Source organism: Coptis chinensis, chromosome 4 (genome assembly GCF_015680905.1).
Source record: "Coptis chinensis isolate HL-2020 chromosome 4, ASM1568090v1, whole genome shotgun sequence".
In the NCBI taxonomy this organism is placed as follows: Eukaryota; Viridiplantae; Streptophyta; class Magnoliopsida; order Ranunculales; family Ranunculaceae; genus Coptis; species Coptis chinensis.
The window spans coordinates 37,649,951-37,666,433 of NC_141459.1; the positions used below are offsets into that span (position 1 = coordinate 37,649,951).

Here is a 16,483-nt window from a genome sequence, read left to right on the forward strand (position 1 = left end):
CTTTCTAAAGCCCGGTCAAAGTTGAAAAGTCAAAGTCAACGCGGGCAGAAACAGCACACAAAGTCAGCAGAACTTCCGAAGACCATATCTTTGGACTCAGACCTCGGAATTGGGCCTACCTTATGTCAAAACGACTGCCTCGGAAAGAGCTTTCCAATGGTCTAAGCCTTGACCCAATCAGAGGAGCAGAAGTGGACAAAACATCTGTCAGAGCCAACTGCAGCTGAAGAGCCCATTTTGGACTAAAGAAATTGGGTTAATCAGGCCCAAAACATGGCTCCAAGCCCATGCACGATTTTTGGATCTGAAAGTATAAAAACAAAAGCTTAGCTCTTTGTTAATGGTAGATAGTTAGACCTAGATTAGAATTAGATTAGTTAGCCTCCATTAATGAGTTTTAGAACTTAGTTTTAGAATTTCATTTCTTGTTTTAGATTAATTTCTTGAATCATTGAATATCATTCATTAGATAAATAAAATAGTTATTATTCTTGTCATTTCGATTTTTGTTATTTCAATCTATTAGATCTAGTTTTAATTATTGTTGGTTACCATTTCTTAGTTGTTAATTAGATTTTAATTATTGTTTAATTTAGATTAGTAAATTTCGAATCTTGATATTATGTTTAGTTTAGATTCATATGGAAATGATTGCGGAATGATTCTCGGCTAAACCTCCATTAGAGGTGGTTGAGAAGCCTTGATGAAAGCTTGATTCCGATTATCGTAGAGTCGTCGTAATTTCTATTCCACTCTAGAAACGATTAATTCGCCATGAGAATGGGTTTAATCGTTCACATGCTAGTTATGAATTGGTAGAAATGTCATGTGTAATTAGGGATTAGGAAGAACCAATTGTTCTCAAGCGTGAGCGATTCAATTCGATTACGATGATTTGTCGTTAGTGAGTTAAGTTGAGTTAAGGTGGAATCAATCCCCCCTAATTCCGTATTATAGAATCAACATAGTATTTCCGTAGTTGAATCAATTATAGTTTGTATCTTGTGGGTAGTTGCATCGTAGTATAATTCCCCCTCGTAAAACTCTCATTAGACTTAAGACCGATTAATTAGACTAGGAAACATTCCATGCTAGAGAACTAGGAGTGGAACGAATTTGTTACTCCACTCTATTTCGATAGAATTGAGAATAGAAACTTTGATAAATATAGGCTCATAACCTAGTTTAGTTTACTTATGTTTTGAGTTCATCGTTTATTTCGTAGGTAAACTATTCATTTTATGTTTTATCATCCCCTTGGTTTATATTACCATTACAGTAAATACTGTGTATTTCAAAGGCGGTGTTTGTTGACTTAGGATTAGGCACTGCTTGACTTGGAAACACGCTGATTTGGTTATTATTTTGGTTAGAAGACATGTCAATAACCTTTTGGCACAAAGACTGCATCATTTGCATTGTTTGTTTCATCATATTAGAGTTTTGATCATGCTGATCTTTCATCAAGTTGGAGTTTTATTGCATAATTTGATTTTGTTTCTCCAACAAGGTCACTACTACTTTGTCTGTAGATGGTTGTATTGGAATTAAAGCTTGTTGGCGCTCATGTCTTGATGTTGATAGTTCCGGGTTATGGGTACTAAACTCTCTATTCGGTCACCTAAGTTCCCTTTGTCCTTGATATTGAGTTAACTGGTTGAAGTGTGATGGTTGTGGTGGTGTTTGTGCATAGACTAGAGGACAATAGAAGTCGGAATGCTCAAGACTACAATAGACATTACAACGAGTAGAGTTAATGTTCATGACTGGAGTGGGTTGTTGTTGAACAGAGATGACATCTACCTTTTTTGTGAGGGCATCGATAAGAGTTTTAAGCTCGGGATCATATTTAACCTCAAGAGAAGAAGGAGAGGAGCGGGAGGAATCGTTACCTCCCCAATTGTTGTTCTTCTTAGATTGATCTTCTAAGAATTTATAAGCCTCCAAGGCTCCTTTACTAAGAAAACTACCCCCAATCATGATATCTAGAACCTCCTTATGATAATGTGAAAGCCCCTTGAAGAAAGCATGAACAAGCGTGTCTTTCGCAAGATTATGATGCGAGCATTCAATGAGAAGATCAGTGAAACGATTCCAGGCCTCTGAAAAGGATTCATGAGGGTTCTGGCTGAAGAAATGAATCTTGTGAAGCATTTCATCTGTCTTCAGTGGTGGGTAAAACTGTTCCATGAACAATTGAACAAGTTGAGCCCATGAGTCCATCGAGTTTGGCGTTTGGGCAGTTAACCAAGACGCCGCCTTATCGGCTAAGGTGAAAGGGAATACCCTTAGTTTAATTTGTTCCACACCAACCGTGGGATGGTGGAATGTTGTTAGGACTTGTTCAATCCTACGCATGTGCTGATAAGGTTTTTCATGGTCTAAACCATGAAAAACGGGTAACAAATTAAAAATATTTGGGGGAATTCGGAAATCCCCTACTGGGTCTGCTAGAACGATGCAAGATTTAGGGCTATCGCTCAAGGCTTTATAGAAGTCAGAGAGAGGAGTCTCTCTTTCTTCAGCCATTATATCAGGTGGTGTGTGTGAAATTTTTAGATAGGCGTGTGGTATTTATGTCTACGAAAAACAAGCCTGATTATACTAGAATTAAAACTCCTCTGACAAAAGAAACGAGGAGTGGAAGAAGGGAATACCTGATTGCGTCCTTGCTTCACTTATAAATAGCGTCTTATTCACGCGTGTTCAGTATATATAACAAGTTAGAACACTGAAAAACTTGAAAATTGAAAATTTGAATCAAACCTGCGAAAATCCGGCAAAATCAGCTGAAGGCGCAGGTGTGCTCAGTGCAAATTTGAGTTCCAGTGTTTTGAGCGCGGGTCGCGCTTGTTATGGGCGCGGGTCGTGCTCAGCTTCCAATGTTTTGAGCGCAGGTGCGCTTCACTTGGGCGCAGGTGCCCCTCAGGGTCTTCGAATGTCCAGTGTTTTGATTGCGGGTCGCGCTCGGTATGGGCGCAGGTCACGCTTCAGGGTTTTCAAGTTTTAGGCCTTTCATCGTACTCCAAAAAATTTGAAATTTTTATAGTAATTTGTTAAGACATCTATCAAGTAGCCTGTACAATTTCAGATCAATCGGAGTTACAAAAGTCCCTCTACTGCCCTGCAAAGTTTGCAAAACAGTTTTTGGACACAATACAAACAATCGAATGGTTAACCTATCAAAACAAAGCCAAAAATTTCCAAATTTTTACTGGAGACTCCTGACAGATCCTACTTGTTCCTGTAAAACTTTAGAGCAATTAGAGTTCTACAACCTCTCCTTATCAGCTGGTGTTTCAGATATTAAGTGTTTGCAATACTGCAGAAACACACTGGAAACACTCTACTATTTAGGAGGTCAAAACAAATAAAAAACTCGTCAAATTTTTACTACAAACTCCTGACTTAGGATAGATACTCCTGTAAAAATTAAAGAATTTTTAGAACTCCCTAAGTAACCTTACTCATCTGTGTTTCAAGAACATACGGTGTGAAAACTGAAATGCAGCACTGTAAAGATCATATTTTTTTCACAAGGTAAACCAACTTTGAAAAATCTGAAAATATTCCAGTAAATCAACAACACATTATATATTATGTCTGAAAATTTTCAGAATTTCAAAAATTTAGAAATACCTTCACCGCAGTGTTTTTCTCTGTGAATCCGCAGCCCCTATGCCTAAAAACAAAGGAACAGTTTCAAAATTCAAGAAATAAGAATGAAAAATTAAAAGGGTGGGTGGGTAGAGAATGGGGGATTGCCCCTTGGATTCAAGCAATTGAATTCTTGTCTTGAACGAGATTAAATGGCAGCGGCACCATTTGATAATCGGCAGCGGCGCCATTTGATAAACATAAAAATAGTAGAATCCTAATATTAATGTTAACAACACTAATACGTAATCCTACCGTTCTTACGTTTAAATCAATTCTTCTTACTCTCAAAACATAATCATGCAATATAATGAGTAAGGATTCGTTCCACTCTTAACTCTCAAAACTTAAACAAATTCAACTAATCAAACCCAAAAGGAACAATGATGAGAGTAATGATTTGATGTGAAATTTCTATACTACCATTCCCAACATAAGAACAATAATAAGAACATGTCATTATAGAATAAGTAATTAACTTTATAAATCTAATAGAATAGTAATAACAATAATTTAATACTGAATTTAAGGCAAGAATAAAAACTAATTAATTAATCGAAAACTAGATCTAGAACTAAGGTTTAATGGCTACTTTTCTTATCCCAACCTAATTTATTTTCTAACCTAACTATCTACCATTAGCAAAGAGTCAAGCTTTTGTTTTTATACTTTCAGATCCAAAAATCGTGCATGGGCTTGGAGCCATGTTTTGGGCCAGAAAATCGGGCCCAAAACCCAATTTCTTTAGTCCAAAATGGGCTCTTCAGCTGCAGTTGGCTTCGACAGATATTTCGTCCAGTTTTGCTCCTCTAATTGGGTCAAGGGTTGGACCATTGGAAAGCTCTTTCCGAGTTGGTCGTTTTGACATAAGATACTCCCAATTCTGAGGTCTGAGTCCAAAGATACGCCTTCTAAGTTCTCACGACTTGTACATTTATCGCGTGTTGACTTTTCAGCTTTTGACCGGGATTTACAAAGGCTTTGTCTCCTTGAATCTTGGCCTTTCTTCACAGAACTCCTTAGCAACCGACTTTTGCTCCTTTATCTCGCTAAAGTGGCACATTTCTGCACATAATGGACTTTGAAGCCTGAAATGCATAAAAACACGTAATCAGTATTAACTCTTAATTATTACTCACATAATTGGTCTAAAAGTATGATGGTTAAGGGGTTAAAACTACAGTTTTGGGCTCTTATCACATAACCTATCCTAACAACTTATCTTGATCATCCAAATCTAATCAAATTGATGGACAAATCTCTTTTTTAAACAACAAAGGAAATTCCCGGGGGCAGATAAGTAATTTAACTAATTAAACCCTAAAAACATACCCAACTTCTTCTCTTTCTCCTCCCATTCTCACATCTAACCCAAACGTCTCTCTCTCTCTCCTTAGAAACTCAAACTAAATAACAAAGAAGAAGAACGTTCCCTGACTCCCTAAACCCCATCTCATGAACTGAAGCTGAGAATTTTGGTAAGTTTAAGTCTTTGTTTTTTGTTAAATAATTTTGTTTAAGTGGAGGTTTTAGGTATATAAATTGAAGGAAATGCCACAACAATGTCGTAGGTAGCAAATGCACGACAATGAATGCTTGTAGTTCCAAAATATAATCTCCAAGCATTAGATTTACATAGTCTGGTTTGCAATCATGTAAGCTAATAATTCCACTTTCACACAGACTTCAATAATTTTGTAGGATTAAATTGTATATGCCTGAACCTTGCTAGCTACTGTAGACACCCCATTTTTGCACCCTAGGCATAATTCATTCACGATTTTGTCTTGAATTAAATATGATCATATAAGGTGATTTGCTTTCTAGAGTCTTCTTTTCTATATCAAACTTCTTTCTTTTCATCTTCTTTTAGTGTCTTTGGACTCTCCTCATCATGTTCTAGCTATGGCTGAAGTTTCGTTGCTTTCTGAGTTTTAAGCTAAAAATTACCAAAATGCCCTTGTAACCCTTTGGACCACAAATCTCGTTTTTTATACTCTTTCTTTGGATGAGATTATTTCAAATTTGAATTCCCCTTGAAAAATCCTTCGAAATGAGTACAAGCTTGCCTAGGTCCCTTTTAGATTTCAGAAACCCTAATCTTGCCATATCCTGTTCCGGCCCGTTGTGCGCGCTGTTCAGTGCAATATATTATTGGAGTAAGATTTCGACCTAAGGGTATTTTTAAGAGTTCATGGACCTTCCTAATGGATTAATTAACAATTTTTGTGAAGAAGAGTTTGCCTAATTTTGACCCGGTCAAAGGGAATGTGCAGCATTGAAAATATGGTAAAAATGGGTTTTTTTATAGATTTTGGACCCGTGCTCGTGGGCTGTGGATCCAGCTCGAGTTGGACCTTTTCATTAGGGTTTCTAGCCCATTTTCAAGCCTCCAAAAACCTAGAGAACCTTCTTTAATTGTTTGATTTGATTTTCTCCCTAAAATCAAGAATATTCTAGAAAATATGCCATTTTGGAGCCAAGTTTGGAAACTCTGAATTATGGGCTCCTTGAGGACGTGTAGGGCTTGATTTTTTGCCTAATCCATCTGAAATATCCAAAGATCAAGGGCCAAGATCGCACCCCTTATCCCACCTCTTGAATCAATGGCCAGATTTAAGAGGTGCAACCAAAAAGAGATCAAGCCATTGGATTTTTCTTCATCAACACTCAGCCATTGGATCAAACTCATTACCATATTTGAATCCACGCACAAAAGCTATAAATATGGGTCTCATTCACCCACAAAAAAATCTGGAGCTAGGAATTCTGAGTTAATAATCTGGACCTAGCTATTTAGAGCTAATAGCCTAGTAGTTTTCTTTTCTTGAATGTTCTTTTTTTTCTTTTCTAGTTCATCATTCTAGAGTAGAATTTCTTTAGTTTAATCTGGAGTTGAAGGTAAAATTTTGACTTTGAGGTTTTTCTAATGAAGTTCTTCGTGTTCTTCATCTTTAGCATTCTTTTCCCCTCTTTCGATCTTGAGTAGAAGCTTCTTTTCACCAAAAGTTATTTTTTTTTTCTCAAATCACCTGTTTCAATCCAAAAATCATAGTTGTCAATTCCAAATCAAGTTTATCATCATCATTTATCAACAATCAATCAAGACCATCAATCAATCAATCTACAATCAAGTATGAGACAACATTCCAAACAAGGTGACATCTTTCTTTTCTCTTTTATTTTAATTAGTATTGCATATTAGGATTATTTGTTTTTCTTACTTTTATTATAGCATATATTTATTAGTTTTTAAATAATTTAGTGAAGATCATCCAACTTGGTAGATTAATTTTTCAAGCTTTCTTCGTGCGCCTATCTTAATACATTACACCTCAATAGAAGTAAGGCTGGTTTTACTAGGCGAGCGTGGGTGCCTAACACCTTCCCACATCGTACCTTGACTCCCGAACCCAATAATCATCTAGTTTTGAGGGCTAGTCCTTCACATAGGTTTTACTCAACTTTTCCTTAATAAAGTTAGTGGCGACTCTAAAATTAATTGCATAGACCTAGGTACAGATTTTTGTGCGTACAGGTTTTTTGGCGACTCTGCTGGGGATGCCTTAGAGAGTCAGACTTACGTTCTCTTTTGAGGTGTTTCAGTTAAGATAGGAAAGAAGAAGGCTTATTCGGAAGCCAGTTGGAATAGAAAGCCAGGGTTAAGGTTATCTCGTGCAACCATTAACTCGCTTATGGAAATGGAGAATCTACCAGCTAATTCTCCTCAAGGGTCTCTTCCACTAGCGTCTCATCCAATAGTTAGTTCCCCGCTTATCTCTCAAGGTAAACAATCACTGTCTAGCAATGGGCAACCACCCCAAAGAGGTGGTCAGAGTCCAACATCACCCCCTCCTGGATCAGAAGAACTAATGAGACAAGCAATGGAGAGAATGCTTCAAGAAATGCTACCAAAATTCATGAACATGGGGCAAGGACAATTTTCTCAAGGGCAATCCACTCCGCTACTGATAAACGTAAAAATGCTAGTTTACCTACGAAATGAACGATAAAACTCAAACCGTAAGTAAAACTAAACGAAATTACGTGCCTAGTTTATCAAAGATTGTTCTACTCTCTATATATTGAACAGATATAGTGGAGTAGGAAGTTCGTTCCACTCCTAGTTCTTTCACATAGTAATGTTCTCTAAGTATAAATAATCTTAACTAAAGTCTAATGAGAGATTTATGAATTATAAACTACGATGCAACTACCCACAAGATACGACTAATTAACTTCGAAATGATGCGTTGATTCTATGATAAGGAATTAGGGGGGATTGATTCCACCTTAATTCAACTTAACTTACTAACGACGAATCGTCGTAATCCGAATTGAACTGCTATACAGAACAATTGGTTCTTCCTAACCCCTAATTACACATGACACTTCTACTAATTCATAACTAGCATGTGAACGATTAAACCCATTCTCATGGTGAATTAATCGTTTCTAGAGTGAAATAGAAATTACGACGACTCTGCGATAATCAGAATCAAGCTTTCATCAAGGTTTCTCAACCCCCTCTAATGGAGGTTTAGCCGAGAATCATTCCGCAATCATTTCTATATAAATCTAAACTAAACATAATATCAAGATTCCAACTTTACTAATTTAACGAACAATAATTGAAATCTAATTAATAACTAAGACATGATCAACAACAAGAATTTTAACTAGATCTATAACTGCTATTGACAAAATCGAAAGGACTAATAATAATACTAATTTATTTATCTAATCAATGAATAACAATACTTTTAAAGGTTTAATCTAAAACAAGAAATGAAATGAACTAAACTTAATTAAAAAAACAATTAAAAACTAGATCTATAAGCTAATCTAATGGCTACTTTCTATCCTAAGCTACTAGATATCCTCAGAGTTAAGTCTTCTTTGTTGATATGGAGGAAATCAGATCCAAAATCGTGCATGGGCTTGGAGCCATGTTTTGGGCCAGAGAATCAGGCCCAAAACCCAATTCCTTCAGTCCACAGACCCCTTTTTAGCTGGATTAGGCTTCAATAGATTTTTCGTCCACTTTTGCTCCTTTGATTGGGCCAAGGCTTGGACCATTGGAAAGCTCTTTCCGAGCCGGTCGTTTTGACATAAGGTAGGCCCAAATCCAAGGTCTGAGTCCAAATATACGGTCTTCAGAAGTTCTACTGACTTTGTGCACTGTTTATGCCCGCGTGGACTTTGACTTTTCACCTTTTGACTGGGCTTTACAAAGGCTTTGTCTTCTTGAATCTTGGCCTTTAATCACAAAACTCCTTAGCAACCAACCATTGCTCCTTTATATCATCAAAGTGGCACATTTCTACACATAATTGACTTTGAAGCCCGAACGAAAAACACGTGAATCGAGATTAACTCTTAATTATTACTCACATAATTGGTCTAAAAGTATGATTATTAAGGGGTTAAAACTACAGTTTTGGGCTCTTATCAGCTACCACCACCAAGGTTTGATTGTAACCTACCTACTCCACAAGCTCAGCTGCCTACTAGGAATTTCATGCATCAATCCACCCAACTACAACTTCCTATACCAACTCAGACTCCAAGCTAACCCATCTCCTATATCGACCCTACCTACAAGGCACAACCCACCATTCACCATTCATACTATAACCCAAACCAATATACATCCACACCCATGTTCACCCCAAATATATCCCAACCCATGAGCTCCACACCATTCATGTTCCCTCCTCCATACGTCACACAAACACCACAACCTACTACTTACATGAACACCCAAAATCAAAATCCTATAAGCCAAGATCAATACCAAGGTCCAGTGGTAGACAGATTGAAAAAGATTGAGGAAGCACTGACAAAGATCAAAGCGGACGAGTTTGACTTGGATAGTCTCTGTCCATATCCATAAATTAGGGTTCCACATGGTTTCAAATTCCCTAAGATGGAGAGATATGACGGAACTGGGTGTCCCAAAGCCCATGTAAAAATGTACGCTAGCTACTTGCAGCTTATGGGGATCGGGCCAGAACTATTGGTCCAATTATTTCAGAGGAGTTTAAAGGGTGCAACACTGACTTGGTGGATGAACACAGACGCTCAGAAGATGAGAATGTGGGCTGAACTTGCAACATCTTTTGTGACCCATTTTTCATACAATACAGACATCCAGATGGGTCGAAGACAATTGAAGACACTCAAGCAAGGTCCGACTGAGACATTAGCTCAGATTCTAGACAGGCCGTCAGAGACCGAACATATTCGAATGGTGGTAAAAAGTTTGAACTCTGAATATGCAAATTGATTGAGTCTTAGCTATCATCCATCTTTTCAGGCTTTGGTTTTAGCAGGGACTCAAATTGAAGATGCTTTAACTTGTGGAACTATGACCTCAATTGTGTCATCAGGTTCAAACGATGCTCAGAAGAAGAAGCCACCTTCAGTTACTGTCAATAAGCCGAAGGACACACATGCCATTGCCACACAAGTACAACCTCAGCCACATACGCAAATTCAGTCGGAGGTGACAAATCATCCTTTTTCCAATCAAGTCATTTTCCCTCCAAGACAGCAAGACAGGGGTTTTCCCAGGCAACAGAGGCAGTTCACAGAATTGGGTTTCCCATTTCAAGTTGTATTGAGAGCTTTAGTCCAACAGGGCTTGATTACATTAATGCAGCCGAGGCCTCCTCCAAATCCAGTGTCGTTCTGGTACGATGCTTCGAAACATTGTGACTTCCATCAGGCTCCAGGTCACACGACGGAGAGGTGCATGCTCCTTAAACACCTTATCCAAAACTTAATTGATGAGGGTAAGATAGATGCCTCTAGTCTCGACAATCCCAATATTTCGACAAATCCATTTCCAATTCATAATGGAAGAGTTAATACTTTGGAAGCTGTTAAGAAGGATCCGACATCATTCATCATTCTGATCAGATAGACATCCATTGTTAGCACCACAAGGCCAGTTAATCTTCAAGATGCAGTCAGAAGATGCATGGAAGCAAACAAAGCCTAGAGGTATCCAATTAAATGAGGTGGTAGTACCATTTCTACATACTCCACAGATTCAAAAGCTGTTCAAGTTGACTAGAGAGCATCTGGAATCCTTTATGATGCAGAGGCCCATTACGAAATGGGTAGATCCTTTGAATACATCTCAATCCGCGACATCACAAGTTGGGTCAGAACCTCAAGGACCCGTGATTCACCAGAATCCAACTCAGTAGCAGGTGATCCCAACTCTTATCCCCAAGGTCCAGTTTGTGCTAGCCAAGAGTCACGATACCGAGGAGGTTCTAGGGAAGAAGTTAATTGAGCCCGAGAAAAGTAAAGATGACTCAGCAATCTCACTACATCAGTTGAAACAATTAGAACCTAGTTTGGCAGAGGAATGTGTTGAGACTCACGATTTGACAAGAGGAGGAAGGATATACAAGGCACCACATTTACAGAAGGATCAGCTTTTGGCCCAATAGCTTGACCCACAGCTACTGAACCAGAGAAGCAGGAGGTTAATGAAGTAATCCAACAATTGCAGAAAACCAAGTCCAACATTTCCATATGGGGTTTACTCATGGCATCACCCCAACATAGGCAAGCAGTTTTTCAAGTCTTGAACCAAGCTCATGTTCCAGCTTCTATCCAGCCGAATGATTTGGCACGTACCGTCGCTTCTCTCAGGAAGACAAACTCCATAATATTTTCTGATGATGATCTAACCGCAGATGGAATAACCCACACGAAAGCGTTGACTATTACGATGCATTGCAACAACCATAAGGTGCCATTTGTACTGATTGACAACGGATCTGGTTTAAATATCTGCCCGGTCAATTCTGCGAAAGCCATTGGAATCATGCCGAAAGACTTCACTTTCACTAAGGATACAGCCAGAGCAGTTCATGGGTTTGATAATCAGAGAAGAGAAGTCCTTGGCGAGTTCACAACTGACGTCCAAATAGGTCCAGTCACATTCAAAGTAACATTCTTGGCTATGGACATCGAGGCTAATTACAATTTCCTTTTAGGCAGACCGTGGCTACCCTAGTCCGGTGCAATTCCATCTACACTTCACAAAAAGCTCAAGTTTTTATGGCAAGGGAAGATTATCTGCATCACTGGTGATTCAGATGATCTGGACTCTTCAGAGGAGCATAAGGTAATACCAATGATTGAAGGAAAGTGTAACTACACCGAGGAACCATTAGGGATTGTGGAGTTTAGAGCACCTGACAAGGAGAAGCTCCCTACCCCGTTTTGCAATGGAAATCCCAAGACGGCTCAGTTGTTCCATGAGCAGAACTATTTTCTAGGATTTGGATTGGGAAAAAACCAAAACGGCATTTTAGAACCACTACAGATTCCTAGTCAAGATGATCGAAAAGGGCTAGGCTATACTGAGGAGTTTGTGGAAGGACTGGCAGAATTATTTATCGATTCTAACGCCACGGTGAATTATCTCAGATTGGCTCTACCTGATCTAGGGGCAGAGATTGAGGCTATTATTGATTCCAACACATTTTGGGGCAAAGACGATGACCCAGATCCCAACTCAGAAATTACTATTTCAGAGCCAGATGTTAATTCCTATTCAGGATATCGCCAACTTAGGTTGGATCATGAGGTTAGATAGTTTAGTTGGATAAATGAGGTTGGATCAACATCCTCCTCGTCAGGTATGGACTATACTCCATCTTTTACTTTGGCCAGTTCCCCCGGGTTAGATACTGACCCAGGAGACGAGACTGTCACTCCTTATCATGTCCAATTGGACCCTCAGACCATACTTGATTTGGATGATTTGTTGAATATGGAATCTATTGTTGACCCAGTTCCAGTGGATGTTGAGAACATGCCACTTTCTGACTCCCAGACGCAATATGAGATTTGGGAAAGGTTTTTAGAGACCTTAGATTCTGATGAGGATCCATTCATTGATGGAGACTATGATGATTAGGGAATGCAAGTCATTATTGATCCAATCCCCAACCATCATATTGCTCCGGTTGAGCCACCAGATGAATCCAATAGGGCTTAAAGGGCGTGAAACTTTTTGTTCTAACTCCTTTTGTATATAGTTATATTTCAAAAAATCCAAAAAAATTCATATATTTCAAAAATCCAAAAAAAATCAAAAAAACTTTCAAAATCCCACAGAATATGACTTACCCACTTGCCTTAGTGCAAGATGATTGAATGACTTGTGCAGATTATTATGATCCCCTCTCCCCCGACAATGATGAAGAATGGACAATGAAGCTACTGAGTCCATTCTTTCTCATGAGCAGTCTGAGGATTGACAGACGCTAGTCATTGTGGAGACAAAGACCATCAACCTTGGTACCACAGATGAACCACATTATGTGCAGATTGGTATAACCTTGATCCCCTCTGAGCGTTGAAGCTTGATCAAATTACTAAAGGAATCCATAGAAGTGTTGATCATATCTATGACAATCTATTGTCTTAAGGTGGTACATGATTTTCATTGTTTGTAGATGACAGAATCACTCACCGAGAAGAAGAAATTGAGGAGGAGGAAAGTTCAGCGGTTATGTTTGAGAAGATTTTTCAAATGTCTAAGAGCATCTTTAACAGAGCAACCAAAAAAATACCAAACCAAAAAAACACTAAGCAACTTTAGGAGCAACATAAAAAAAACACCAAGCAACTACGCGATTTTGCCAAAACCGCGCCATATAGCCCATGCGGTTTTGCCAAAATCGCACCACTGAAGCCCAACTGACAGGCCCAAGCCCACGCGGTTTTGGCAAAATCGCGCGGTGTTCAGAACACCACGTGCTACTTCTATATAAACAGCTCCAAAGTCGCGCGGTTCAGTCACTTTCACCTCTTCTTACAATTATAAAACCCTCTTTTTAGTTTAAAAAAAAACAAAAACCTACCTAAACTCTTAAAATTTGATACGGATCATTTTGAACCTTTCGACGGTGATGATTGGCAGTACACAGATGACATTGGCAATGAGGGAGAAGAACCTGAGGAAGTAGAATACGGTGGGGGAGAAGACAGTGGGGAAGAAGAACCCGAGGATGTCGCGCCGGCTGATAGACATCCCTATGTACTGGAGTATCAGATGAACGACTTCGATTGGCAATTTGCACTTGGAGAAGCACTTGATATGGAAGTTGTGTCTTCTACACGTGATACAAAACACGGTCGAGTCGCGATGGCTAATACTCGGTAATTAATTAGTTTTGATTAAATATTTTGAATATTAATTAGTTGAGTTGGACCAATTAATTATTTATCTTATACGCATTATTTTTTTTTATAATATCAGCATGTTGTTGACTATCGAGTTAGATCGGCTTTACTTGGTGTTAGAGAGTGGTGGAAGGTTATTAGGAGTTTGGATGAGTTTGTACATATTAGAGATAGTATTTTGTATACACCTTTGGGTATTTTGATTGATACAGATTATGAGAAGGCTGATTGGGCAGTGGTCATAGCTTTAGTAGAAAGATGGTGGAGTAGAACTCATACATTTCATTTTCCTTGTGCGGAGTTATGGTTCACACCACTAGACTTCACTATGATTTCTGGGTTGAGTATCGGTATAGGCCAACCGATACCTTTTCATACAAATTATGAGAATATGGATAGTATGGTTATGAGTTTTCCTCGTTTGGGTGCGGATGCTTATGATTCTTCTGGGATTAAGCTATCTCATATTAAGACTGCATATATGGAACACCTCTTGCATCCTGATACATGAGTGGAGTTAGCTTTGACTGTTCTACCGGGTAGTGAGGGTGCTGATCAGTATGTTAGGGCTTTTTTGATGTTTTTTTATTAGGCATGTTTTGTTTCCCAATGGTCATTCTACCACGCGACGACCGATATTATGCTTATGTATCCGATTTGCATACTATGAGAGATTATGACCTGGGTAGCTCAGTATATGCCACATTGATATCGGCGTTAGATAAAGCTTCACAGACATTCGGAAGTAGAAGTCCTCAGATTGCAGGATTCACGAGACTTTTAGAGATTTGGTTTTATGAGTACTTTCGATGTCTTTGTCCTAACATAGACATGATTGCTGATACTCGCCCTAGATTTGCTAGTTGGTTAGGGCCTCACTTGACTCGTAACAGAGGGCAGATTAGGAATAATATCTGTATAGCTTGTGCTCAGATTGATATTAGATCATTGTCATCTATTGAGTAGAGACCTTGGCATTTGTCTACTGCCTTTGACGATCCAATTGTACATCATGCTTGTGTGTTGTCACGTCACAGAGTTGTTTTTGCCGCACATGACTGTCAGGTTTGGTACTGTGGCGATAGATGTTGGAGGCAGATGACTGGACGTTATGGAGTTCCATGTGCTCCTATGCTAGATATTAGTGATGCAAAGTCGTGGGGTAGAATTCAAGTTCATGAAGTTCATGCCAGTGGTGGTCCTTGGCCAGATGCGTCTTCTTTTGTTGTTGAGCAGACTGCTGATCAGTATTATAGATGGTGGAACCGTGTCTCCATGAGTCCGTTGTTGCCTCCTGTTAGTCGGGCTAGTAACTTCAAGTTTGTGGGCTTGGAAGGGATGAGACGTGAGCTACGTATTCCTCATCCGCCACAGCCTGTTTACAACCCACAACCTCTGAATGCATATCAGCCAGCTCCTGTGTCTGCCAGTAATCCTCAGATGTTTGTCGTGTGTGGACCTGATGGGGAGCCTACTTATATTTCCATTCCTGAGGTGCCTCATGCTCGTTTCTCTGAGTTAGAGCCGCATATTGATCAGTATACCATGGTGAGTTTAATTGTTTTATTTATCTTCTTCATTATATATATAATATGTACTCACACTGTATTTTCTTAGATTTTCAGGCTGAGGTTCGGGAAAGATATGAGAACCAGGTTCTTATGTTTGATGGGATGAGGACTGCCCTGTATCATTATAGCCAATAAAGAGAGGAGGCATATTCTCAGACATATTAGCAATCCCAGCGTGCGTATGACGAGACTCGGAAAGCGTATGAGGATATTCAGCAAGTGTACACGCATTAACATCAGGGATATGAGGAACTTCAGGCTGAAGTAGTTAACCTCCGTGCAGATAGAGAAGATCATCAGTCTCAGATTAGGAACTTAGAGGAGCAGCTTCGGAACGTCCAAATAGAGAGAGGAGAGGGATCGAGTGGTAAGAGGCGTAAGAAGAGAGCTAAATAAATTTGATGTAATATGATAGGTTTTGGATTATTTTGGATATTATATGATTATATCATAATCATAGATTTTGGACTGCATAATCATAATCATAGGTTTTTAATTTCTTTAATTTTTTCGATTTTGAATTACAATTCTTAATTTCTTCAATTGCACAATTGTTAATTTCTTAACTTCTATGCACAACTCATAATTTTTCAAGTTCTATGCACCACAGTTCTAATTTTCAGAAAAAACGCACGCGGTTTTGGCAAAACCGCACCCATTGAAGCCCAAGCCCACGCGGTTTTGCCAAAACCGCGCCATAGAAGCCCATTTAGTAGCCTAAGCCCACGCGGTTTTGGCGTGAGTGATTTGATACAGCACCAAACCTGGAACCAAATATTGGTCAATTTGGTGTTTTCATCAACATGTAGTTCTCTTGAAGTTGAAAAAACACCAAATTCTTGATGCTAGGTTGATATCACTGCTAAAGATGCTCTAAGATCACCAACATCAACATCAGCATTCAACATTATGCATTTACCCTCGTGGAGAGGGCAAAACTCCACAATATCATTTGATCAACTACCCTACTGAAGAAGAGGAATATTCTGCATTCCATCAATCAACGGCTACTTAGCCAATCAACCAACCAGCTACCC

General features: G+C 38.9%; 1 protein-coding gene across 1 annotated transcript; it reads left to right on the forward strand.

Moving 5' to 3' along the window:
* The first annotated feature begins 14,973 nt into the window (after positions 1-14,973).
* On the forward strand, positions 14,974-16,147 carry LOC147503417 (uncharacterized). The gene is made up of 2 exons (XM_086604827.1): positions 14,974-15,423; positions 15,501-16,147. Exons 1-2 carry the CDS (start codon positions 14,974-14,976, stop codon positions 15,579-15,581), a joined length of 531 nt encoding a protein of 176 aa, XP_086460953.1. The 3' UTR covers positions 15,582-16,147.
* The last annotated feature ends 336 nt before the right edge of the window (positions 16,148-16,483 follow it).

What these genes read in the sequence shown, in the direction of transcription:
- LOC147503417 (XM_086604827.1), top strand. Translation starts at nt 14,974, where the DNA reads ATGACTGGACGTTATGGAGTTCCATGTGCTCCTATGCTAGATATTAGT. An exon ending in ATATTGATCAGTATACCATG is followed by an intron (nt 15,424 to 15,500) that starts GTGAGTTTAATT and finishes TTAGATTTTCAG; the next exon opens with GCTGAGGTTCGGGAAAGATA.